This window comes from Cyprinodon tularosa, unplaced genomic scaffold, assembly GCF_016077235.1.
Source record: "Cyprinodon tularosa strain WSP-4 unplaced genomic scaffold, ASM1607723v1 ctg257, whole genome shotgun sequence".
NCBI classification, from domain to species: domain Eukaryota; kingdom Metazoa; phylum Chordata; class Actinopteri; order Cyprinodontiformes; family Cyprinodontidae; genus Cyprinodon; species Cyprinodon tularosa.
In genome coordinates, this window is record NW_024038953.1 from 278,766 (window position 1) to 305,630 (window position 26,865).

General features: G+C 38.9%; 2 protein-coding genes across 6 annotated transcripts in view; one reads left to right on the forward strand and one right to left on the reverse strand.

Annotated features, from left to right (window-relative positions):
- gdpd4a (glycerophosphodiester phosphodiesterase domain containing 4a) overlaps positions 1-9,407 on the forward strand; it is a 46,018-nt gene extending 36,611 nt beyond the window's left edge. Inside the window, exons 11-18 of one of the 2 annotated variants that reach the window (XM_038288479.1) lie at positions 641-791; positions 3,109-3,327; positions 3,422-3,579; positions 5,117-5,264; positions 6,171-6,253; positions 7,105-7,184; positions 8,872-9,001; positions 9,191-9,332. In XM_038288479.1, coding sequence (XP_038144407.1) covers positions 641-791; positions 3,109-3,327; positions 3,422-3,579; positions 5,117-5,264; positions 6,171-6,253; positions 7,105-7,184; positions 8,872-8,966 — 934 coding nt within the window. In that variant the 3' untranslated portion in view covers positions 8,967-9,001; positions 9,191-9,332. Of the gene's footprint in view, positions 1-640; positions 792-3,108; positions 3,328-3,421; positions 3,580-5,116; positions 5,265-6,170; positions 6,254-7,104; positions 7,185-8,871; positions 9,002-9,190 lie in introns of both variants that reach the window. The other variant, XM_038288478.1, reaches the window with a different exon arrangement.
- A 4,581-nt stretch (positions 9,408-13,988) lies between these two features.
- The window catches only part of myo7aa (myosin VIIAa), a 74,867-nt gene continuing 61,990 nt past the window's right edge, over positions 13,989-26,865 (reverse strand). For all 4 annotated transcript variants that reach the window (XM_038288506.1, XM_038288505.1, XM_038288508.1 and 1 more), the window contains 12 exons: positions 26,626-26,783; positions 24,511-24,664; positions 24,186-24,341; positions 22,469-22,574; positions 22,284-22,397; positions 21,479-21,566; positions 19,513-19,619; positions 19,224-19,409; positions 19,008-19,124; positions 15,936-16,019; positions 15,706-15,825; positions 13,989-15,466 (listed from right to left, as the gene is read on the reverse strand). In XM_038288506.1, coding sequence (XP_038144434.1) covers positions 15,374-15,466; positions 15,706-15,825; positions 15,936-16,019; positions 19,008-19,124; positions 19,224-19,409; positions 19,513-19,619; positions 21,479-21,566; positions 22,284-22,397; positions 22,469-22,574; positions 24,186-24,341; positions 24,511-24,664; positions 26,626-26,783 — 1,483 coding nt within the window. In that variant the 3' untranslated portion in view covers positions 13,989-15,373. The remainder of the gene's footprint in view (positions 15,467-15,705; positions 15,826-15,935; positions 16,020-19,007; positions 19,125-19,223; positions 19,410-19,512; positions 19,620-21,478; positions 21,567-22,283; positions 22,398-22,468; positions 22,575-24,185; positions 24,342-24,510; positions 24,665-26,625; positions 26,784-26,865) is intronic.

The window sequence follows — 26,865 nt, forward strand, 5'->3', positions numbered from 1 at the left end:
ACCAAAGACCAATTCAGACTAAATAACCAAACAGTCATGATTGTGGCCTGTGGGAGGAAGCTGGAAGATGCAACCCAATGATATTTTTACTACATTTACCACAAAAATAAACATTGCTACTAAAACCAGGAGTGATCTGTTAGTTATTGCTTTAAATGCCAAAAGCAGAACCCCTGTTGAACTGCAGCTCTTTCATTGATCACACTCATCAGTGCCAAGGTGATTACAGCCATGCTTATCCTGTTAGCACAAAGCTTTCCTGTTAACACTCAGATCTGCTTTCACAGCCTGTAAACACCATGATTAGCCGAGTGGCGTGACTGCGAGTTGGTTTAAGCTCATAAACAAAGGAGCTGGGTGTGAGACGGAGGTGTTTGTGAATGATTGTGATCAACTCACAGTGAGCAATCTTATTAGATGTGTGTTGAAGGGCATGCAGCTAAATGTTTTAACTTCCACGATAAATTTCGAAGCACCATGTATGTTGGCTCGTATAGATTGATGGCTTGGTGAGAGCCAGATTTAATTTAATGGCTTGAGATTTAATCAACATAAACGGCTTCATGGTGACTTTCCATGTTCTCCTCTGACTTTCATCCGTGTTTGTTTTTTCCTCACTAAATATTTCTGTTGTTTATAGCTATGACGGCATTCCCTTCCTGATGCACGATTCCACCCTGAGGAGGACCACTAATGTCGCTGAGGTTTTCCCCAATCGGACTCAACTGGACGCTTCCATGTTCACCTGGGCCGAGCTGCAGCAGCTGAACGCTGGCAGCTGGTTCTTATCGGTAAATGTCCAATAATCAGTTCAATCTCTGTTTTTTAGATATACAGTGAGGAAAATAAGTATTTGAACACCCTGCTATTTTGCAAGTTCTCCCACTTAGAAATTGTGGAGGGGTCTGAAATTGTCATCTTAGGTGGATGTCCACTGTGAGAAGGATAATCTAAAAAACAAATTCAGGAATCACAATATATGATTTTTTTTTTAACTATTTAGTTGTATGATACAGCTGCTAATAAGTATTTGAACACCTGTCTATCAGCTAGAATTCTGACCCTCAAAGACCTTTTAAAGGCTGGTTATACTCCCGCAGCAGTGTGTTGCAGTGAGCATGTCGCAGGTATGATGCAGACATTTTTCAATTTATACCCAATAGTCTGTGCTATGTTATTCCACGCCACAACGCAAGAGGGACAATCACGAACTAACTGCAGGTCTAGATACGGCCGAGGTTGTAAAGAAATGGGGGCAAGTTTGTGCGACAACGGAGGGACATGAGGGCGAAAAAGAGCGGGGTTCCAGGTGGAAAAAGGGTCCCAGCATTCTCGCGCACATCGCTCTTCTAGCTGGTCCAACTTCACGAGTCATTTTCCCTTAATCGCGATCATACAAACAAAACGAGCCAGTAAGGCACCAAACAGGAAATACACCTAGTGTAGAGCAGATGTAGATTTAACCAATCAGAGGCCTCCAGTCTGTAGCACTGTCTGCGGTTACCTATAATTTGGGAGAGGTGCAGCAGAGTGTCTGCGGTAGTGGGCGGGGACGTCTCTGTGTACACCGTGACACCTATGCAGATGACCTAGTCTCGAAGTATAAATCAGCCTTTAGCCTGTCTTTAAAATGTCCACCTCCACTCCAGTTATTATCCTAACTTTGATGCACCTGTTTGAGGTCGTTAACTGCATGAAGACACCTGTCGACCCCATACAATCATTAAGAACCCAACTGCTAACATGGCTAAGACCAAAGAGCTGTCTAAAGACACTAGAGACAAACTTGTACACCTCCATAAGTCTGGAAAGGGCTAAGGGTCCACTGTTGGAGCAATCATTAGAAATGGAAGAAGCTATGAAGGAGAGGATGACCCGGGCCATGTATTGCAGGATTTAGGCGAACAACCTCCTCCCCTCAGTTAGAGCATTGAAGATGGGTCAATGCTGGGTCTTCCAACATGACAGTGATCCGAAGCACACAGCCAGGATAACCAAGGAGTGGCTCTGGAAAAAGCATATCTGGGTTCTGGCGTGGCCTAGTCAGTCTCCAGACCTAAACCCAATAGAGAATCTTTGGAGGGAGTTCAACCTCCATGTTTCTTAGGGACAGCCCAGAAACCTGACTGATCTAGAGAAGATCTGTGTGGAGAAGGGGGCCAAAATCCCTCCTGCAGTGTGTGCAAACCTGGTGAAAAACTACAGGAAACATTTGACCTCTGGAATTGCAAACAAAGGCTACTGTACCAAATATTAAAATTGATTTTCTCAGGTTCAAATACTTATTTGCAGCTGTATCATACAAATAGTTTAAAAAATCCTACATTGGGATTTTTTTAAATTTTTTTTTTTAGATAATGTCTCTCACAGTGGAAACGCACCTACAATGACAATTTCAGACCCTTCCATGATTTCTATTTTCCTCACTGTAGATACCGCTCCCAATTGTGTGAAATTTTATCAGAAATTAAGATGAGCCCAATGGTTCTGATGTAGGTTACATTTAGAATACCACACTTAAAAAAAAGAAAAGGTCAAGGATTAGCAGAAAATTATTTAAATAAAATCAGTTGTATTTCTTGCTTCTCTTCCCAAGTGATAAAAATACGTGCTGGTGAGCTTCTGCTTCCTCATAACTTTTCTATTGTTAAATAAAGTTAAATCAGTAATTTAATTTTATTACATTTATCAAATATGAACTGTGTCCAACACCATAGATTCTCAGCTGCTGAAATATAGGAAAATTAAATTTTTTTTACTTCCTAATAATCAAATGCATCAAATCTAAGAAGTCTCTCTATTTCAGTGCAATAAAAAGAACAAGATGCCCTTTGTTTTTCTTTTTTATGAAACAAAGATAATGAATAGATTTTTTGAAGCATAAATCAGGTTTATCTTTAATTTCCTTTATTTTCTGCTGGATTTAAATCATCTTTCTCATCAACCAGCCTGCAGCACACTTCTTTCTTTCTGCATTAGAATCTTTGTCAGAGTAGAAATAATCTGGTCAGATGTTACAGAAAATCAACCTTTAATATGCCTGTAAAAATGTATACTGAGCAGCAGAACAAACCACAGCTTTTGTTTCACCGTGTTCTTCTCTTATAGAGGGATCCATTTGGTACTGCATCGCTCCTGTCGGAGTCGGATCGCTCTCAGGCCCAAAACCAGTCTGTTCCCTCCTTGGCCCAGTTCCTGGAGGTAGCTGCTGCAAGCGGGAAACTGGTTCTGTTTGACCTGCGCAGGCCACCGTATGGACATCCTTATAGGACGTCCTACATCAACACAACTCTACAGGTCATCCAATCCCACATCAACTCCTCACAGGTCGGCCGCTTCACAGGACGAAGACAAGTGATGGGTTCCATTCCTTCTCTTTGCATGAAGAATTGAGTTAGTTTGTCTGTTTGTGGTTACGTAGGTGCTGTGGCTGCCTTCAGAAGACAGGGAGCTGGTTTATGGTCTGGACCCAGAGCTGCAGCAGACCTCTGGAGAAAAAGCCTCCATTCAGGAACTAGCAGACGATCACATCAGGAGGCTGAACCTGCACTACAGCACCATGTCACAGCAGCAGATCTGGTACCAACCTCACTCATCCTTCAGAGGGACTCATTTGATTTATAGTCTGTGGAAACCAGGAGCGTCATGGAATAGCAGTACTTAAGGAAGTAGAACTAAACCTTAAACAAGTTTTAAGTTTACTCTGAAACAGCTAAATAAAATCCAGTGCAACAACAGGCCTTCAGACACTAATTTATCTTTGCAAAATAGTTTAAACTTGTTGGCATCTCGCACTAAAATATCCCAAATACATATGCAGCTATATTATGGTAACACAGCTGCAGCTTCCACATCAATTTACCTTACAAAACAAAAAGGCCCTATTTATAGGTTCAGGTAGAAAGCTGACATTTAATTCAGACATCTTTAAATGTTCCTGTCTGGCTCCAATGCTGGTTATATAACTGATGATAGAGGTGTCCATGGTGAATCCATACCGTTCTCTGAGGGAAAGAGGAGAATAAGAGAGGAGGTTAAAGGTTCAAGAGGCACTCCAGATTTGTCCAAAGAGGGAAAACTGTGGAGGCGGTAGATCTGAGCCTGAGTGAGAAGAGGACAAGATGGTTCTGGAACTAGGAAACAAGTAGGAAGGGCTCCTACATTAGCAGCAATATGAGAGGAACAATCTGGAAAGGAGGGAAATAAAAAGTGTGAGTGACTCATTTGAAGTGAGAACTTTAAACACGATTTAATCTTTAGTTAGGCCTGAGTCATTTTCACACAAATGTTTCAGCTGAACCTCTCAGCTATGATGTCACAAAGCAAAAACACATTGCTGGATAAAAGGTAATGATTCTTTAAAAAAAAAAAAAAAAAAAAAAAAAAAAGGTTATGTTATTCCTAAATCCAGCTTTTATTACATGTTAACATAAATAACACTGATGTACTTGGGCTACTTTGTCAGAAAAAAATAAACAGTTCCTCCACCGTGCTCTACTATGGGCTCTAAGGTGTTTTTTTTTAACCGTCCAGGTATGTATTTTCAGTACAATCATTTAAAAGGTTTTATAGGGGGGCCTGTTTCCATGGCGCAGTGTTTAGCGTGCACGACCCAGGAACAGAGGACTTAGTCCTTGAATCTGGTCCTTTGCTGCATGACTCTCCCCCTCTCACTTAACCCCTGTCCTGTCAGCCTACCTATCAATAATGAGCCACTAGTGCTGCAAAAAATAAAAATAAATAAATAAATAGAGCTTTTATACAGTGCAGAGTGGCCAGATGAAGTTGGGTCTTGATCAACCTCCACTTAATTTGACTTTTAATGAGCAGCTGAAATCCTCCTCCTTTTAAAATCATCTTTACTTGTTTTTCCCATTTTATAGGAGAGCCTATAATAAAGATAATTAGGCATCTGATTTAATCAGACTGAGGACCTTGGCTCATTAAGTTCTTTAGGAGATGAGGCTCTGTTGTAGATTGTAGCTGTGTTTGTCTCTGATCCTTGTTTTAAATAAGACCAGCATCATGTAACAAAGGCGACTCGTTGCTTTCATCCAGCTTGGTTCTGAAGCATCACCCCGCTGTCATCCAAACCCCTCCCCCTATCTCTCTGCAGTAAATACCAGTCTGTGAACATCAGCACCAACCTGTATGTGATCAGCCAGCCGTGGCTCTACACTCTGGCCTGGTGTGCTGGAGCTCAGTCCGTGACCACAAACTCCGTCCACATCCTGTCCAGCATCAACAAGCCCCTCTTCCTCATGGTGAGCAGAATCACGTCTTATAATCTGCGTTCAGGTAGAATTATTAAAGGGATAGGCATGTTTTGCAGCGCTTCACTTTTCAACTTGCTTTAAAGTACAAAAAAGTCTAAATAAAATAGAAGTTAGTTTACTCTGAGTAGTAGAGTAGTTTGTTTATTCTGAGGGGCCAAAATAGATGCCTCGCTACCCGCCATACCATGTGCCCGCTTCAGATCGCCCTCCCTGTTGCTCCTTGAAACATCTAAAATGGCTCCTAATAGGGATTAGAATTATATAAAGAACAAACTAATGTAGTCTAACAACAAATACCAGTCTTAGAAGCTTTAGTGTTTTTTTTAAATATTTGATTGAATTTTATCAACAAAAATACTTTTTGAATCAGACATGTTTTTAGATTGATTTTCCTTCTCACTAACTTTTAACATCAAATATATAGAAGAAAATCCATTCTTCACCTTTATGACATGTTTTATTTTGTTTTTAAAGCTAGAAATATAGCAGATATTTAACAAAAAATAAATAGTGTTTTATTACAAGGTTATGTAATATTTGCAGGCATAACATTAAAGGTGCTGCTTTAGGTGATATTATTCTCCTGCGGTGATATTTCCCATTTAGAGGAACGTCTCTTTGCGTTTATCATGCGGCGCTCTGAATGTTCCACTCAGAACACCTCTGGTTTTAATTACATTTTCAACATCTAGACTCCCAGTGGGAGGCTAGAACGCTCTGTATCTGGAGTAATGATCACTTCAACAAGTGTGGGTGTTACAGAATCCTGTCTCTAAACGACAAACCTCTGTCTGTCGCCACCTACACAGGGAGCCTGAGTGCCGTTCTGATGAGTTTAGCTCCTGTCTATCCCTGTCCATCAGGTAAAAGCTGGTCCTTTCTCTCTCCCTCCAGACTCCAGAGGAATACACTCTGATGTGGATTCTTACTGATTTTGTGTCTGCCTTCCTCATCTTTGCAGTTTTTACATTCCACTGGTAAGACAAAAGCTCATCATTAATGAATTGTCTGTGCGGTGGAACGGAGCTCTGCGCTGAACGCTCATCCTGTTTGCTCATTAGGCTTTATTGTTGGTGTGATAATGATAACAGAACAGCATCCGGAAGACAGGGAATTAGTTTACTTTAATCATCATCATTATCGGTGTTGTTTTTCAGCTGCTCAATGCACCGCTCGCTTTTCAGTTTTCAGAAATTTGATGTTGTAGATTGTTAACAGTAGAGTCAGGAGAAGGATAGTTTTGTCTCTTTACCAAAGTCCAGATAAAGTCAGATTAATTCTCAGGATTCCTTCACAGTCTGAAAAAGTACCAGATATGATTTTAGTAGTTTTCAGCTCTGGATTAATATGTGGGGAGAAATCTTTGTTTCCAGACTTTGATCCGTCCAGCTTTGTCCAAATGTCCTAGTTGTCCCGGTGTCTTTCCTTCATAGCTCCACTTCAACACTAAAATAATTAATGGGCTGTGAAGCTGCACACTCAGCATCTCTCCAACACACACTCCCCTTGGTGTCCTTCACTCCTTTAATATAAAGTCCATCTGCTGTGTTTGTCATAAACTCGTAAAGAATTTTATTTAAAATAAATGTTAAGGACTGTGTAGTGTGGAAATTTTAAATGAAAAAAATGTTTCCTCATCATCTTTAGCTTTTACTTTTAGTTGCTGTTTGTCTAATGAAGATGTGAAGATGCAGGCAGACGTGTGTCTGCATCAAAGCAGACCCAGGGCCGCTCCTGGCAGCCTCAAAGCTCTTTGAAAAAGGCAGGAACACACCTGGCGGCGCTCTGCGCCTCTGATCTGGTTCTCTGCTTCATGTTTGTGTCGCAGGTGGAGAGAGAGAGGCCTGCCCTTCGTGTCCGGCAGCCGTCAGACTCATGAGAACGGGCCTTACAGCAAATTCAGGACCGGTAGGAGAAACTGTTTCTATTTTCCTCTGATTTAGCTGCTCCGTGTTTTTCATTGTGAGGTAAACAAAACGATCGCCTAAAGGCATCATTAAAATAAACAAATAAAACCATTTAGATTAGGTCCACAGCCAAACTAAAGTGGTTTATTTATAGAGTTAACCTTTTATCAGCTGATCTGTTGACTGCAAATTCAACATTGTGCAAAATGTCAGTAAAACTCACCTTTTTGTAAAGTGTAAAAAAAAAAAAAAGGACAGACATATCTAAAAATGTTTGTCAATATAGCAAAGAAGGTCTTCAGAGACTCTGTAAAACTGCCATGATAAAAAAAATCCCTCCAAATGCTGCTTCTAAGTGTAAATTGAAGAAACATTTTGCACCTTATTGCTAAAACAGCCACAGCTGTTTCACATCCAGAATAAAGGTGCGTTCACACTGACCATGGATGTGGTGTGATTTACATGCTGTCTGTATGTAAAAGGGAAATTTAACTTGCCTTTGGGATTAATAAAGCATATTGAATTTCATTTTCTTTTTGCATTGAAATAACAGTTGTTGACATGTTTCATTTAGGAATGGCACAAAGTGATTAGAGGAATTATAGTTATCAGTGTTAAATGTTTACCAGCTGTAGTAGAAATACCAGGTGTTTTAATGTTTTTTTGTGTGTAAATATAGTTTCATACCAGCCCCACATCTCCAGCAGCTCAGCTAAAGGAGTCATAAACCATTTCCCTGTTAAAACAATTTAAAATGTAAAAAAAAAAATTTTAACAGGGAAAAATCTGATATTCCCGATGATTACTCCTTTCATGTAGCCGTCCCACCTTGACGATTTAGCCAGCGTATGCCTGATGTCCTAGAATCTTCTAAAACGCTGGCAGATGCTGAACAGTCTATTTTTTATATATTTTGGGTGTATACATACAGTATTCATAATGAGTCCTGAACACATGTCCAACTACAGCCTAACTTATGCATAACCCACAGCAGGGTAATGCTCATGAAATGTCACAAGCCAGTGTCCTGAGGGGGGCAGGAAAAAGATTCACAGCCGCGGTGTTAAACTAGCTACTGTTTACCGCCCGGCAAAAAACTGATTTGTATGAGCGAGGTGCGCGATAGGCACCCTTTTTCCACCTGGATCCACTTGCCCCCACTTCCTCATCGCCTCGGCCGTATCTAGACCCAAAGCGAGTTGCTGATTGTCCCTCTTGTGTTGTGGTGTCGAATAACATAGAATAGACCACGCTTCAATATGGGGCATAAATCAAAATGATCTACAAGAAGGTCACTGCGACGCACTGCTGCGGGAGGATAACCAGCCCTTTAGGAGTAACTTGCATTTAACGCTTGTCAACGATCAAATAACTTACCTGTAACTTATGGCCCAGGTATGAGGATGCTCTGGCATACGTTGGAAAATTTCTTGAATTTCTTGCCATATGTTGATGTGTGACAGCATGTTTTCAGCCTGCTTATATAAAACTGACCCATAACTTATCCAACATATCCCAGCGTTTATGCCTAATTTTTCGTGCGTCAGGATACGCTGGCTAAATCGTCAAGCAGTGACGGCAACATAAGGTCAGGCTTCCTCCTCTTATGGAAGCGGCTGTTGTGACGATCAGCAGAGAAATGTTTCACTCTGATGATTTGTGACCTGCGTCTGTGTGTTGTCTGTCAGACTCCTCAGAGGTCATCTGTATTGGCTGGAACCCTCTACACTCTGACCCCCCCGCTGCAGCTCATATCTCCCTCCCCCTGGTCTTCCACCCATGACTCCCTGCATGCCATGCAATCCATTCAGGAATACTGTATGACCCCATGTTTCCTTGTTCTTCTATCAGTGTGTTTCCTGTTTGTGTATAAATGTGTAACTGTCATATATAATCTGGATTTTCAAATTTACTAAAGGACGACATTTATAATCAGAAAGTTTACTTGATTTATCTGTGTTATAGTGTCTAAAATATCCTAAACTGTCTGATTTCTTCTGTTTGCAGAGCTGAGTGACGTTTGGTCCATATCCAGTGTGAATGTCCGACCCGACCTGCGGAGCACACCCAGTTCTCCCAGTAGCCCCCACCTGCCTACCATTACAGAGGAGTGAGGCGCGTGTGTTTGGGATCAGACGGCCAATAATTACATCTGATACAGCGTTTAAAATTTTTCTTTTCCAATCATGAACTAAAGCTGAAAATATGGAAGTAAAAAAAAAAAGACCAGAAGAAAGAAAATGTCTTCCCACTTCTTGGTTATCGCCTGGATGACTGAACAGATGGACCGGAGCTGGAGGACTGACTGCTTCCACAGAACATCGAACACGGCGCCGTGAGGTTCCTGTGAAGGAGAGAGACCGACAGGAGCAGGAACACCATCGTTTCTGCTCGGGAAAATAAGATAATCTCAGCTTTGGTGACGCCTGTAAATAGAGAGCAGCAGCGATTTCTAATTTAATATATTATTATGCACAAGCTTTGTCTCTTACTGTCAGCTGTATGAATGCAGTAGATCAATGCTTAAACCGTGTCTTAAAGGAAACCTTTTAGGTTTTAATTATGTTCCATTTAATGAAGTAAAAGTAGAAAACATTGTGAATTTCCCAATTTAACTGCAGCTTGACGGTTTTGAAGAATTTAAGCATTTTAAACAAAATGTCTGTTTCCTGGTCGACATAGATTTAATCTTCTATACATTCCTTTTTATTTATATAATGTGGAAACATGATTGCTCATCTTGTGGCCTGCTTAACTAAGATATTTATAATAATTACTTAGAAAACTAAACGATTAAAATGAATGTATCCGTCAGGCTGAACAATTTCAGTTTTAATTTAAAAGTAATGTTCTTCTCATTAATTATAACAATATAAAAAAACCTGCACCGACTACAGGAATATTTTTAATTAACACATAAAGTGAGGCTAGCTGGTCTTTCACACATTTTTATCCGTTTTAGAGTGGAGACGCTGGTGAATAGAATCAGCCGATGCTCAGCTGATTAAAGTCAGAAATCTGATCTTTTTATGATTTGCTAAATCATATCCGCGTTCTGCCACATCATCCTGTTATCAGTAAGGAGTTTAAAAATGAAATCTGTTACTGTCTTTGCTTTGTAACTGACATGTTGCGTATAAACAGCAGCTGTCAACAGGATGGCTCCTCATATTGATGCAGATACGACCCACAATCCAGTTTGATTTAAAACTCACCATCTACTAAAACATCTGGCTGATGGTGGAAAGGCGAATAACCTGAATGCTGCCGTAAAGCAGTGTTGACAGCTTTCCTTTTGGTGCATCTGCACAAGATGCACGGCGTCAGAATGACAGGTCTGAGGTGAATGTATGATTGAGAGAGGCCTCCTTTCTCTACAGACTTTACAAACTTTTTTTTTTTTCCCCACAGGACACCGATATGATCCTCTAAACAAGGCACTAAGTGCTGCCTAGAAAAAAATACTAAGTACCTAACATAGAATTTCTTTTTTATTGATTTTTATTTTTGGTCTAAATGATTTAAGATCTGAGATCCATTTTTAATATCATCCAGATTCTTATTCTCCACTGTTGGAGAACATGAAAGATGAAATATTTAAAGGAGCCATTCCTCCTAACATCTGGATTTTAGTTGAGAAAACAAATTTGAACATTTGGCTGAAATTAGACGTTATTGGTTTTGTTTTTAACTCTGAAGGCAACTCAGGATTTCTGAGTGAGAAGTTCATCTTTGCTACCGTAACATTATTTAATGTGTTTAGCTCGTAGGCCTGTTAGTATATTTGTGTTAAATATTGTAGCTGGTCTATAGGTTAAGCATTTAAGCTACAGTTTTAACTGCACAGCTATTTATTCTATTGAATATGATGTTTTCCACCGTAAGACCGTTCATTTTTAGCGAGCGAGTCTGGTGACATGCAGCCCTGCGTGCTTCTCCTCTGGAGGTGCTTTGCATTTTAAGCCTTGCCTGTGTTGGACTTATCCAACTCCTGTTTTCTAGCTGTTTTCTTGAAGTGCTCCTAAAGCCAATAATACTTTTTTTTATATCAGTTGGAGCTCATGTAGATTATTTTAAAGCTGTCTGTTGTGTTTTGGGTAAACCCAGAAGTTTAAATGTTTTTAATAGAGGTTGGATTTGACCTTTATTTGATGAAAATGTCACCAAATTTATCAACTTAAAGACGAGTTTTCATAACTTGAATTTTGAGAAACAAAGATGAAGCTTTTCTTGAGTCAAACTTTTAAACCCACCCTTTCTGGTTATTAACTTGCCTAAAATCAAAGAAATATTGCAAATCAGTTTTCACTTTAATTTCCGTTTTTGTCAATAAATACAAATTTAATCCTTATAATAAAAAAGAAATGAATATTTTGGTGATATTCAAACAAAAACATTTGGTTCAGTATTTAATCAAACAACATTAAACCTGCTTTTGCAGCTTGGCATGATTTTAGCTTTAGGCTAATGCTACAATAATGTATTTAGTTCTGATCTCGCTTTTATAATGAAAGGAGCTTTGCATGTGGATCTGCATGTTTAATTACTAAAGCAGAGAAATTAGAATGTTTAAAAATGGATAACAGTTTGGTTTAAAAATGGTTAGTTTAAACTAAAAAGCCTCTGGAGGAAGAAACAAACACTTTTGGTCCTGATCACCTCCATTCGTCCCAAGTTGAATAAAAATAGTGGAAAAAAATAGTATTTTTTTAAGGTAATATGTCTGGATGAATAACTAAACTGTATTAAAATCAGTCCTGATTTTTTTGTAGTTCAGAAATCATAGACCAAACATGCTGCTTTGATTACAGAAACTTTCATTTTTAAACAGCTGCACTCAGCAGCATAAAAATGTCTATTATTCCTAAAATGAATATTTTTTAGCTGGTAAACATTTTTATATTTTGGGTTAAAGACTTTTTCTGAGCCAGATGTTGACTGTATAAAACGCCTGCTTCACTATTTGAATGCCTGCAGCAGTGGCCTGTTTTTGTTGACATTGCTGCCTCTTTAATGTTCCTCTTACAGAAGAAGTTATTCATTTGTGAGTAACTGATCTGAAACATTTCGCCTTGATTAATGAGCTTATTGAACATATTGGTGAATTATTATGTAATGAAATAAACATGTGGATCATTCATGTATTGTTATACATGCTGTGGTGTAACAAACTGCCTTTTATTTTACAGAAGGATTCTTCTTTTCTGTAAACTGTCTGATTATTAAAAAAAAGAAAAATGCTGCCAACTGTAATAAATAAGTAGAGAAAAACTGTTTTAATGATAAAAGTGAGAAAAAAATGTTATGATCCAAGAAACATTGTTATTCTGTTCATGAATATGAAGTTTAAATTTTCATGAAGAGAGAATTTCTGCTCTATTAACATTTGGGTCTGTGCACATGCTTAGAGTTTAGAACATAGTGCCTAGTCTGCACACTTTAGGGTTTCATTAAATTTACTGAGCAATGTACCATTGAACCATGTCACAGCCTGAGCTGTTTAATCGGGATATTCCTTTAACTAAACCAGTCACACAACATTAAATTGGATAAAAGAAATTCCAGAACAGATGAGGAACAGTCAGTGAAATCTATCAGCCCTTAAAATGCTTATAAAGTCTGTTCTATATGTTTGGACTCCAGCAAACCAGAGCCAATATACACCAATGAACATTTAGACAGTGGAGAAGCTTCACAGAAGTGACTGGCAGACCAAAATCACTCCAAGAGCTGATGAACAACTCATGCAAAAGGTCACAGATGATTCAACAATAAATTAAAACAAAATAGACTGGGGAAAAATATCCTAAATGACGATATCTGACCATTACTTTGTGGCCTTAAGGTAAAGATCAATCTGGTGATTTACAGGGACATCAAAAACACAGCAGGAAGTCCAATTATTATAGGTTTAGGAGTGGCCTAGTCAAAGTCCAAACACTAAATCAGAAGATTCAGAGGTTTGACTTTAAATACGCCATTCACGCTGATAGATCACTTGATGCGGCTGAAATAAAACGACTGAGTGGGATTTTAAAGGCTCATTGGCAGTTATCTCAAACACTCCATGTACCATGTATAGGAAAACAAACAGCCATTATGTTTAGGAGGTACTTATTTTATCACATTTAGCCAACATGTTTTTAAAAGCCGTTTTCCCTGAATGGGTGAAAACATTTGAAAACTGCTTTTGAAAAACTACTCAGGATTTGATTTTCTGAATTTCGAACGGAAAACGTGATGATAGAAACAGCAAAATATACGTCAACAAGGAGGAAGAGTTTTTATCAGTAAGAAGCCTGCAGGAAAGCAGCTCCACCAATAACAGGTGAAAGGAGTCATTCAACCTGTACCTGTCATTATAAACCTGCTTTACTTTTCACTTTGAATACATTAAAAAACAAATAAATTAATAAACAACCTGTTTGAACAAACTGTCTTCAACACATCTGAAATCTTTAATGATCTATAAAAATAATGAGAGTGAATATTAAGCATGGAGATATATTATGGTTTCCTGTGCCAGAAGAGAACAAATATCTGTATGGAACTAAGCGGCAAAGCTGAATTATTCATGTTTTTTTCTCATCAAATATTAAAAACCCAGTTAAAATGATTGAAGTGGGGTTGAAAAGTGGTTCAGTTTGATTTAGGGTCTAAAAATGCTTATTTTTTACACAAAACAGTTTAATTAAACATAGTGTCTGAAAATCAAAAAGGTTAGAAAACCAAATGCCAAAAACAAAACAATTTCAAGTCTACTATTTTAAACTGGAAGGTTGAGACATTTTTGGAAAATGTCAGGTTTTTTTTTTTTTTTTTAAACTATGATTGTAAATATAAATCCTTACCAGCTTCTCTGTATAAGTTCAGCTGCATGTCAGTTTCATCACTCCTGGTGTTGGATGCAGCCAGTTTTTATTTTCATCTAAAAAAACCCAAAAACAATCTCCCACAGAAGAAGAGCAGGGTACATCTATAAGCCACAGGAAAAATTTTAACTTGTTGGATATTTACAGTACTTAATAAAATGACCACAGTTTAAGTTGCGTCTACGATGAAAAGACTGACAGTTGTCTTAGAAGAACAAACTAAGATAATAAGATAAAATATTAAAATCTTAATGCTTTAGGTGTTTCTGTAGCTACGCATCAGGAAACTTCTTTTTACCAGAATTGATGGAGGAAATATTGGACCATTAAAGCAGCTGTTTAGCAGGAAAAATGACAATTATCTGAGTTCATTTTAAGATTCACTCGTTACTTTATGTGACATTCTTTATGAAATACATGTTCTTTTCATTATACAAGTATGAACGGGTGAGCTGAAGAACAACTGGACTTTTTTGTTCTTTACAAATGTTGCAAAATCTTCAAACTAAAAACTATGCAAGAGCAACATCCCATCAGATCACCATGACAACCAGAGCGGCAAACATCCAACTCTGGTCAAAAACATAACTGGGTCCCACTCTGTCAACAGTGAATAAAAGAGAAACTACTTTTTCTTCCTCTTTCTTTTTTCTGCTGTAGTGATTAAGACATCTGATCTGACAAAACATTGATAACAATTACTGAACAACAACCTGTAGTCATTAACGTAAAAACAAAGTATGACGACTTTCTTTTATTCTTGATGTTTAATTTTAATTAACTGTAAAACAAGCCTCTAAATGTTATAAAAAAAACAAGATTATGATTCAATATGTCGCCCTCTGGTGGCTAAAGTGTTAAAACAAAAAACAAAACAAAATCATTTACAGGACAGATGAAGTTAGGTTCCACCTGCATGATTAGTGTTTTTTTATACGGTCTGTATTTGAGGTGATTGTTGACAACAGGTGAATAGATTCTCACATATATAGAGGAGGGACGGATGAAGTGCACTGATGTTGCAGGGGTTCATTTTAAAAGCAGCCTGGTGGACAGACAGGTCTCAGAGATAGTCATCCTCACTGGACGGCTCATCTTCATCATCATAGCTGTACGGCCAACAGTTACTGGGGCCTTCACCAGGGTCCTCGCTGCTGGGGGACGAACTCCCCTCGGTGAGGTTGGATCCCGCCGAATACGCAGAAGGACTGCGGCTCATCCACCACAGCTGGTGGGCGAAGCTCCGCCCCCAGCTGCAGTGCTGACCAATGGGGCGCAGGAGGCGGATGAGCTCAGCAGCCTCCTGCCAATAAGAAGTTCACTTACTGCTGCCCCGCAGAGAGCGCTGCTTGTTCATGTTGGTGAGCATCTGGCTGATGTAGGAGGTCAACAGGTCGTCCATCTTGTAACCCTGACGAAAAAACAAAAAAATAAGCAGTAATAGCAGAGAGCATAATGATAGTACTGGAATTCCCTCATTCTTTGTTCAAATGAAGACTACAGAAACCATCAAAGAACTCTGAAGAAACATGGGCCAGCAGCTCAAACCTAAACAAACTAAAGCATCATCTCTAACATTGTAGACGTCGACTAAATCCTCTCAGCTGACTGATGAAAATGTTTGGACGCAGTCTGTGTGACGTCACCTACCAGTGAAGTCTCACACAGCAGCTTGCTTCCTCTGACCAGGTTTCCTATGGTGATGTGGAAGTAGGTGTTTCCACTGCTCCAGTTAGAGATCTTGGTGAAAGGATGAGTGGTCAAGATGTCCTGCAGAAACGCAGAGAGAGGAAACACAGCGCCTTATAAAATGTAAAAAGTATAACAGATAAAATGGATGAGGAGCTCCTCATCTGTCGGTAAACAACAACAAGATGAACCTTGGTCTTTGGGTCGATCAGACTGACTCCATGCTTGTTGACAGCAATCAGAAGAATCTCTGGGTAGTTTGGGTCTGTGGTTTGCTGAAAAGGAAACAACAAAATGCAAATAGAAGGTTAAAAAGCCAATAGAACGTCATGCTGAAACTAAGTACACGCTCAGAAAGTAGCATCCAGATGACTAATCAGGCATTAATGTGACCACCTCTTAAAAACAGGCGTTTAGACAGTTTTCTGGTCTGGAAAGATTCTAAACACAGAGCAGGCTGTGCTGGATAAGGAGGCTTAGGTCCTTCAGTGTTTAAAACAAGATGCTACACTTCTTCCATCAGTCTGTTGTAGAGAGTGGGATCTCTTCTCTTACCATCTGCTGGGGTCATAGCATCAGAACAAATGACTCTAAGAAGCTAAACAAGCTGATAAAGGTCGGTCCTGTTTTAGGAACTGCTCTGGAAGCTCTAGAAGTGATTTCACAAAGAACTCTTCATTGAGAGAACAACATTATGGACGACAGCGAGCATCCTCTTCTGTTAAACAGATCCGCTGCAAGACCAACACTACAGCAGATCCATCCCCTCAATACCTAGAACATGCAAACACTTGATAAAAAAAAAACCCTGTGAGTGACATTTCATTCCCTTTGGTATCAATGAAGTACTTTTGAATTGCATTAATCTGGAAACCATATAAAACAGCTGCTAGTATCAGAGATGGACCTTAAGGTCTGACGGTTTAATATTCAGAAAATGCAAGAAAAACAAAACGCTCCATCTGAGACACCACAGGCCTCGAAAAATATTTGTAATCTTTAAGTTCATGACAGGAAAATGTGAATATCATCCAGTAAGGGTTTCCAGGAAAAAACATCTCCTCCCTCAACAGATCATGATAGCATGACTTTGGTTGGAAAGAAGAGTCTTAAAGAACCACAAGAGCGATTTTCTTAGACAGATGATACCAACGTGTAAGGTTATAATCAGCAGCATGTTTGTAGACAACAAAACCTTATAGTAGTACTAGTTAGAGCCGTGTTCTCCTCCTGTTTGTGAGCGAGGGGAGATGGGTGTGGCAGAAGGATAAGTGCGGCTGCCACTAAAACACAGATGCTGCACTAATCTGCTTTCATACTTTATGTTCTAGACTTACTGGTCGGTCTACGTTTCCACCCTCACCTATGGTGATGACCCAAAGAACGACATCCTGGATAAGTGGCTGAAATCAGCTTCCTTCTTAAAGGAAGAGTACACCCAAAACATGATTAGCCTTCATTTTCTACTCACCCCCATGCTGAACAACACTCTGGAGTACTTTTTTGATATCTCAAATGCATCTAGAGATCTGGGAGGCTTCTTGCTGTCTGCTGACATTCAAATAATGGAGATCTATGGTGTCCGAGACAGAAAGGTCCATAAAAGTCCACAAAAAACGTGTCAATATTCCTCCATACTGCTCGTCCAATGTATTCCAAGTGTCCTGAGTGGGTAGCATCCAGAATTTACTCGAAACGAAGTCATTTAGAATGTTTTTAGAGCATAAACAGTAGTGTATAGGATTTCCTGAAAACGCGCGCCGGCGCGTTCATTACGCTACGGAAACCGCGGCAGACCAAACCAGATGAAAGTGCACATTCAGCGTCTGCTCTGCCAATAATGCAAGCGTAGAAGAAGAAATGTGCTGTTTACCTGTGCAAAGAAAGAAACAACGAAAGAAAAATGTCTGAGGACTTCAGTGTTGAGGAAGAGCATGAGTTCTTTGCTGAGCTGAATGCGCACTTTCGTCTGGGTTGGTCTGCCGCAGTTTCCGTAGCGTCGTGAACGCGCTTTTAGGAAATCCTATACACTACTGTTTATGCTCTAAAAACATTCTAAATGACTTTGTTTCGAGTAAATTCTGGATGCTACCCACTCAGGACACTTGGAATACATTGGACGAGCAGTATGGAGGAATATTGACACGTTTTTTGTGGACTTTTATGGACCTTTCTGCCTCGGGCGCCATAGACCTCCATTATTTGAATGTCAGCAGACAGCAAGAAGCCTCCCAGATCTCTAGATGCATTTGAGATATCAAAAAAGTACTCCAGAGTGTTGTTCAGCATGGGGGTGAGTAGAAAATGAAGGCTAATCATGTTTTGGGTGTACTATTCCTTTAAGGTGTGCTGCACTCCCTTAGAGATCGGGAGAGGGGTTCATTAAGAGGAGTCAGCTGAGGCAGCTTCAAGATCTTTTTCAGATGCCTGCTGGACCCCTCCTCTATGAGGTTTCCAAGCACATTCCAAGACACTTCTGGGCACTATATCTCTCCGATTACCCTGAATGCCTCATTCTTCCCTCCTCCAGAGCAGTAGGAGAAGTTTTTAGGGGAAAGGGACGTCTAAGCATCTTTGCTGAGACTGTTGCCCCTGTGACCCCGTTCCTGATTAAAGGGCTGGTTATACTGCCTCAGCAGTGCGTCGCAGTGAGCTTGTCGCAGATATCTTTGATTTATGCCCAATGTTCAACCGTGTTCTGCGCTATGTTATTCCACGCCACAACGCAAGAGGGACAATCAGGAACCAGTTGTGGGTCTAGAAATGCCCGAGGCGGTGAGGAAGTGGGGGCAAGTTTGTTCGACAACAGAGGGACATGAGGGCGAAAAAAATCGGGGATCCAGGTGGATAAAGGGTCCCAGCGTTCTCGTGCACCTTGTGCCTCTAGCTCGTCCATCATCAGCAGTCGTTTTCCAAAATGGTGTTGATACAAACAAAACAAGCCGGTAAGGTACCAAACGGGAAATAAGCATAGTGTAGAGCGGATGCAGATTTAACTAATCAGAGGCCTCCTTTCTGCGGCCTGTCTGTGGTCACCTACAATTCTGGAGAGGTGCAGCAGTGTCTGCGGAGGGGGCGGGGACACATTTGCGTTCACTGCGAACGCAGACGGCCTGGTTTCTGACTATAAATCAGCCTTAAGCAGAAGTATGAGTACAAAGTAAGAGGGGAAAAACTTTCTGTTCTGTGTCTGTGGAGTGTCGAGAAAAAAATAAGCTATGGTCTCAAAACCACAGAAATAAAATAAAGCAAAAGGCTTTTACCTTAACTTCAAAGAAGGCGGAGCCAAAGGTAGGCCATTTATAGATGATCTTCAGGAACATCAGTTTAGCTTCTTCCCTTGATTTTCCAGGGTGTTTATTGAAGTATGCTATCACAGACTGTAATCAAATGTATATGAATTAATCTTAGCTCATATCACAAAAAAATTATATTTATCAATCATTACACTAAAGAATTTGTTTTGTTTCAGTTTTTACCCTTTTCCAGTCGTCCGGCGACATCTGGCGGATGAGGTCCTGGGGAACCAGCTCGCGGAGCATCTTGGGTACGGAGGAAAAGTGGGATTTATCATCTTCAAACTTCACACGATAGATAAGCGCTGCAAGATGAAAAACCTCTTCCCGAGAACACTTGTGGTAGCCACGCAAATACTTTGGCAGCTCCTGAAAGCCAGGCGACAGGAGAGTCATCACATAATCTGCACCGATTATGATAAAAACTACTAATGTTTCTCCATTTAACTCCCATCAGTCTCAAAAGGCTGACCTGGTAATAATGGAAAATAGAATCAGCAAACGAGTCCTTCCCTGGAACAGTGCTGGTCCACAGCTTCTTCATGAAGAACACCTGATACGTCAAAGATGGGATGATCCCTGCAGAGTTTCAATGAAGGTCAAATAAAAGCTATGAGTGTTCATGAAAAGTTTTATTCTAAAACAAGTTATTCCTTTAATTTTCCTTTGCATCATATGAATATAGTTAACCTGTGTCTTCTAATAAGAATACAATAATAAGTTTTACTTCTTCATACCCCTTTTCAGACAACTTACATTAATCAATTTCAGTTCTCTGGCTGTATATACTTATTTGGTGGAGGGTTTTGTTTCCATTTATGTTCAGGTGAATTTAGCTTGTTTGGAAACTGGAGTTTGGTTTGATAACTAGTCTCTTTTTGTGTGTATTTGGTTGTTTGTTTGAAATTAGTTGATTTATTAATTGTTGTTTGTCAAATTGTCTAAAATAAATTCTGTTTCATTTCTTTGTAGATATAAAAAGGGGTTTTAACCAATTTTTTCTGCAGCCCACAGAGAAGAAGCTCTGCAACACTGGCCTAGAACATCTAAAGCTGAATAAAACCCCCAAGCTGTAGAAATCTACTTTAGTTTATCTTAGATCCATGTTCTTAAACTCAGCTTTAAACACATTTCTGGGACTGCAGATATGAAATTGTGCGTAGAACTGAAAAGTACGCACACACTTCAAAGCCTAGTCAGCACAATTTACTTTATCAGTGCAAAGGCCCAAGGAATAACTGCACCGTATTTCAGGAAAACTTAATTATTCATGAATCAACATGGACGAAGAAGAGGAACTAATAATCAATCAATACATTTTGTATGATCAGATCATTGTGAGCAAAATAAACTAAATATTTAACTCTTTAAATGGAGTCGACAGAATTTAACAGAGTCCGCCGACTGTAAAAACTTGGTTATAAAATATACTGACTTTAATTAGATTATTTCTTAAAGTCAGACGCTATGTTTAACTCCGGATATCAGCATCTCCCCGCACACCAATTAAAACGTTAAATAAATCAGCTGTGAAGCAGATGACGTTGGCCTCGTTGTTTGAAAATGCGTTCCCATAGGAGATATCAGAGATGGAGGGAAATCACAGACGCTATTTGTGGTCTTGTTCAGAGGTTTTGCAGGCGTTCTCTAAACTTGGCAAGGTTCTCAATTTTACAACTTTTTATGCTTCTTTTCCCAGCATGTAAAGGTAAACACAATAGTTTTTAGATGCTCAGATAATACGTAATGGTATTTCCACTTTTGTTTTTGTAATTTGAGGTCAATTTATTTTTTCATTCTGCATTTATTTTTATCATGCACAAAAGAGCCCTTCTTATTTCACATTTATAATGCGTGTGCATATATATTTACTTGTATCTTATATGTTGATACTGAACATAGATAAATGCTGCACCTTCAGTCATCCGTAGGCCGTACCCAATAATAAACCACAGTGGTGGAGCCCTGTAGTTTTCCCTCTGGTATCTTTAATTATCAATTCTTGTAATTTTTCCCTTTACCTACTTAAATAAGCATATTTTATGTTAATAGCCTCTAAAACACTTACCAGGCAACCAGATTTTTTTTTTCAGATTTTTTAAAATCTTCTTAACACCCAAATATACATAAAGGAATTCTTGCATTTATAAAATAGAAATTGTTTGTATTCTAACAAATATCAAGCAGAAACACTTTGTTCTTATTTAATAACATATCAGGAGGGGGAACAGCTTTGCTTTTATAAATACAGTATTTAAAATTCTGGCTTCCACCATAACCTGTTAGGAAATAATAATACACCAGAGGGGAGAAAGTGTTGCACAAGTCCTGTTTCCAGTCCTTATTCCAGTTTATTATTTCATCCGAGCTGAATGATCAGTGCATCACTTATGCTTTAATTAATGAGCTTCAAACTTTAAACAGATGTAGGTACAAACCGTCTTTAGCTGGTCGAGATTTCTTGATCCAATCTGTTAAATGTCGGACAAAGTCAAAGAAGAAATCTCCTTCTGGAACACTAATGACCTGCAAATAATTAGAGAAATTGATTATTTTCACATCACTTTAAGGAGTAAAATTACTTTCAGCAGGTTGTAAGTCTTAGTAATTTATGTGGTTGAACAGTTCATTTGCTATAGTCTGAAGTTAACTGTGAGCAAGACAAGTGCAGCCCAAAGAACAAAGGGCCAACATGGTCTGAAAAAAACATTCAGTTCATTAGATCTGGCACCTTGCAAAGTTACCCCCCTTTGAAATAAAGTTGAAAATAAAATCTAAGAAGTCTTATTTTAGAGGCTTGGAGCAGAATGTATTTAAGGCAGCAGCATGGAAAATGTTCAAGTTTGTATCAGGTTTTATCTCTGAATACTCAATTTTCAAAGCTATAGAAGATGAAAAATCCTGCTTTTAAATTATTAATGTGTGTTCTTATATTTTTACAATCTTATATGCTGATACTGAACATCTTAAGATTGGGCAGTTTCACCATTATCAGTGCAGAAATCTATTAGATTACAGCAGCATTAGCTCAAAACTGTCATCTAAAGAAGGTTGTATAAACCTGTTTGAATTATACATGTATTCAGAAACGATAATAAAATGAGAACAGAAACATCTTTTAAAGCAATAGATGTTAGATTAGATGTTCAATAAAAAAACAAACAGCATCAACAATTTCCCCCCATAAATGTCTTTCTCCTCACATTGCCCCGCATCATCAAAAACAATCAACCAACATCTGACCTTGTCTGAGATCTTTACAAAGAGGCTGAATCCTTCAGGAGATTTAAGCAACAATCTGGTGGAAATATTTTGGCAGAAATCCTTGGCCTTGGTGCTGGACTCCACCTCAAACGCCTGCAGGTTTGCAGAGACAGACTGTTAAAGAGCGCCCTACTCTTCATGAGTGAGGAGTTTATGGGTCTTACCTCATCTGTGTCATCAGGAAAGTAAACTTTGTGAAAGATTTGTGTTGTTTTATGTTGAATGGCTTCTACTTCTACCAGATGAGGGGGATATTTCCTGGATCCATTACTGTAAAAAGGACAAAAAAAGTTATCTCCTCTTGTCCTGGCTCTAAAATTATCACAGTGAAAATCACAACAGATCCCACAAACTGGTATCCTTCTTTAAAGATGAAGTCAGTGTGGGGGAAAAAATGGCAAAAAAAAACAAAAAACAGTGCCCCATCTCTGCTTCCTTTTCATTTTTGTAGCAAAGGCAGCAGCAAGGTGCTGATAATCTAAGCACTTGATTAACAGATCGTAGGAGTGACCGACTCTATGACAGCTGTGTCGCAGTTTGCCGAAATGGAGCATATAACGGTTATACAGTCTTTTCCAAAAATAAGAGAGCCATCAATCTACACTAGGAATATTTACAGGTGGAAAACGTTTAGGGGCAATGGTGCCTCTATAGATGCGTTTGAGAATTGTGACGTCATGACGATTCTACCTTACCACCGGCTTGGCTTAGCTTAGCTTAGCTCTGTGGTGCTTCCCCTCTGACCAGAATGGACCTTTCTAATTTAAATCCCTGTGATACACAGTGAAAAACGCTGCTATTAAGTCCCTGCACACTTTTAACACCTTTCTTCAACTGAAAGGCTTTAAGATTTTTTTCTTTCATGACTGACACATACATCTTCTACACAGCCTGTCCTCTTACATCGGAGAAAGCCTGAAAGCTTTTCAAAGCACAGATGCCGATTAGTGTTTTACAGCTGGCTGGATTATTGACCCGAAAATATGCAATCCGAAAAACAACAAGATATTCCAATGTAATGCAAAGGTAAACCGCACTGTTCTGATCTTTATTGTTACTTTACATAAACAGCTATACAATAATGTCTGTAGCAAAATCTTTAGATGTTAATATCAAATGCACTTCTTTCACAAGGTGCCTAATCAGTGTAATCTTTTCTGGGGAAAATAAATTGTTCAACAACCTAAGCTCGATCTCCTGATTTGTTTTGAACCTCACCTGATATGACATGTACACTGAACAGACGGCTACTTGCAGTCAGGGTCCAGTCACTCCTTCTGATCTCTGACAGACATCTCTGACCACATTCATTCTCTTTTGATGCGCGGTAAAAAGAAATATTTGGATCAGCTGTTTTATTTTCACACCCAACAGCAAGAAATATGGACAGCATCTTTGAAACGCAGGGGAACAGAGTAGGTATTCAATATGGGCGCTGCTAGATTTTGGTAAACGTTTGAAGACTCTATGACGTCAGCTGGAAAAAACTAACCATATTTTGTTGCAAAGTAGGATGACTGGAGGAGACTAAACAACGCAAACTAATATCAGCCGTGAATCACAGCAGGGGATGCTGAATGATGTGGGCCTTATTTGCAGCCATAGGATCTTTGGAGTCCTAGTCATTATTGTTAAGTCTACCAACGTATTCAGGAGTCCGATGGGATCTCAGTTGGCCTAAACTGTGTCATTAACAGAACAATGATCCTAAACAAACCAGCAAATCTACAACTGAACGGCTGAGAATGACAATAAAGATGTTAAAGTGGCAGAGTCAAAGTAAAAAAACCTCCCCTCTTTAGACGTGTGCTTCCTCTCTCTGGATTGAAAACCTTACAATCTGTTTTCTATGAAAAACAACAGAAACATGATTAGTTTTACCGGAGAGCTTTGTGCAGCCTCTGCATGCAGTCTCCAGAAAGCGGGTGGTGTTTCTTGGACTGGAGGAAACGCTGGATGTGCGGCAGCAGCACGTTACTGGGAGGAAACAGACCAGTACACAACCAGAGCAGCTCCCAGCCTTTCTCCTCACTGTACCTGCAGCAGAAACAAACTCACATTTAGCTCTTGTTGAACCTAAAGAAAAATAAATGTAGTATTTTTTTTACTCTAGTTCCTTTTCAAACAAGAATAATTTAAACATAAACTACAATCTTTGGCAGTAATATAAAACAAGGGTCAGGTGCAATTGTTTCAATTTACACACTTGACATGATTGTCAGTGAGCTGTTTGATGATCTGACAGTAAATCTCATCTTTGAGCGGTTCAGCCTTCAGGGCTCCCTCAAATATCTGGTCTGTTAGCTCGTTGACAGAGCGCGTCCGTTTGGACGGGTAGTCGCCCATGTACTTCATCATCGGTAGAATCAGAAGTTAAGGAATCAGAAAACCAGATACAAAAGGAAAAAAAAAAAAAACACAAGAAAAACAAAAGAAAAAAAACAACAACCAAGAACTCGAGCCACCGTTTTAAATTTCTTGTTGCTTCTGAAAAACCCCATTAAAAGCTCTGTTTGCTTTGGAAAATCATGATGATGCTCTCAGTCAGGCAGTTTAGCTGGTTTTTGTTATTCCATGAGTTAATTCAGTCTTCTACAGACTGACTCCTCAGTACTATGGCTGACAAAATAATCAGTAATGTTAAATAATCAAGTTTAAATTAATACTTTAAATATATAATTTAGCATAAAAATCAACTAAAAAAGAAGGTGGATGTGGTTGTGAACCCAAAAGCAGAGTACACCGAGGCAGATTAAGTTTTTGCTGAGGATGCAAAAAGGCAACAGAAGCAAAATCCAAGAACAAAATACAGAAAAACCCAAAACCAGGAGACGCTCGGGGAAAACAAACATGAGGAGCAAAATAACGATGAGAAACTAGCAATGAGGAGCTGCACAGGAGGTGTATATATGGGAGACAGAAAAAAGACTGGGTAATCAGATAAGAGGGAGCAGGTGTGGATAAAAGCAACTAGAAACTAGAGGGAAAAGGGACTGGCTCAAGGGGTAACACAGAACAACACAAAAAAAAAATGCTTAACACTGCTTAAATATAACTAGAAAAAACTACAATGACACAAAATCACTGTGAAACTAAAAACTTAACAGGAACCCTAACCAAAGGACAGAACCATGAAATTTTCTGGAGACACTCCTATCCTCATCTTCATTGAAAAATCTTATTTTTCTCCTGCTCTAGAAGCATGTGTTTTTTTTTTTACATTTTTGATCATTGCAGTTTTTTTCCGAAATTTTTTTAACTGTCTATTTCCCCCCACTTTTTTGAATATGCCTTAATAACTGCACAGGATTCCTTTTTATCTTCTGAGAGGTGTGTTCTTTCCTACTGTACAGCTTAATTTGTAAAAGTTTATTTTCATGTCGTTATAAGTTTTTTAAATTATCAACTTGTTTTTGTCCCTGTCTCACCTGAGTTTCTCCACAGTAATACAACATCTTATCTTATGAACCCTGATGCTAGCTGTGCTAATGCTACAACAAATTAAAAATGCTTAAAACATTGTATACTTTCAACAGCAAAGCAGTAAATATGCTAAAGGATATATGTTTAAATAACTTATACGTAGCCCTATCTTAAGCTGGTTTCTTCAGAATTGGGTCACAGTGAAGCATCTTGCTTCAAGAACCTTTGGCACAATCTAATACAAGACTTTGGTGAATGATTGCATATATTTGAGAATGTATGCATATTTTTGATCAGGACTGGCCCTTTAATTATAGCAGAAGTACTAAAATATAGTAATGTAACATTTAACAGGAGCTCCAGATGGTGGTAGTACACTTAAAGTAGATTTGCTGCCAACGAGAAGGGAAGAAAATCCAGATAGAAGAAAGCAACAGTAACAGGAAGGTCCTGCAACAACGGACTGTGGACAAGCAAGTTTACAGACTGCGAACACAATGAAACCCTGGAATGAAACATATAAAAGCTTTTGGTTTGGGCAAAAGAAAATCAAAATATAATCTAATTTGTTGTTTTTTTTATTTTTAGCAAAATCATTCATCCCTAATTTTTCAAAAGTTTTAATTGAACCCAAATACATTTAACTCTTTACCCAAAATTATTTTCAACAAAACAACAAATGTGTCTGTTGAGAATTCATTACACATTTTTGTATATAAAAAGAGTTGGAAAAATAAAATTTACATTTGAGATCAATTCTGCCAATAAAATATAATTAATAGAAAATAACACCAAACACAAAAAAAATAGTGTTATTTTTTTGTAAAAGCTGAACTTGATGCCACCACAATGACCAAACCTGTTTTTATTGGTAACACCTGATGTGTTTAAAGGATATCGATGAAGGCCATGCAGGCCTCCTGTGCCAGATCCTCATGGCCAACCACCTTCTTCAGCAGCGGCAGCTTGAGCGGCTCTCTGGTGCAGCTCCACAACTTGTCTTTCCCACGATTTTTGGTCACCATCACTCTACTCAGAGTGTGTTTGGGAGGAGGTCTAGAAAGGAAAATCATGTTACATGCATTATGTGGAAAATAAGATGGGATCAAAACCAAAGCTTTGAGTAATATTTAAACTT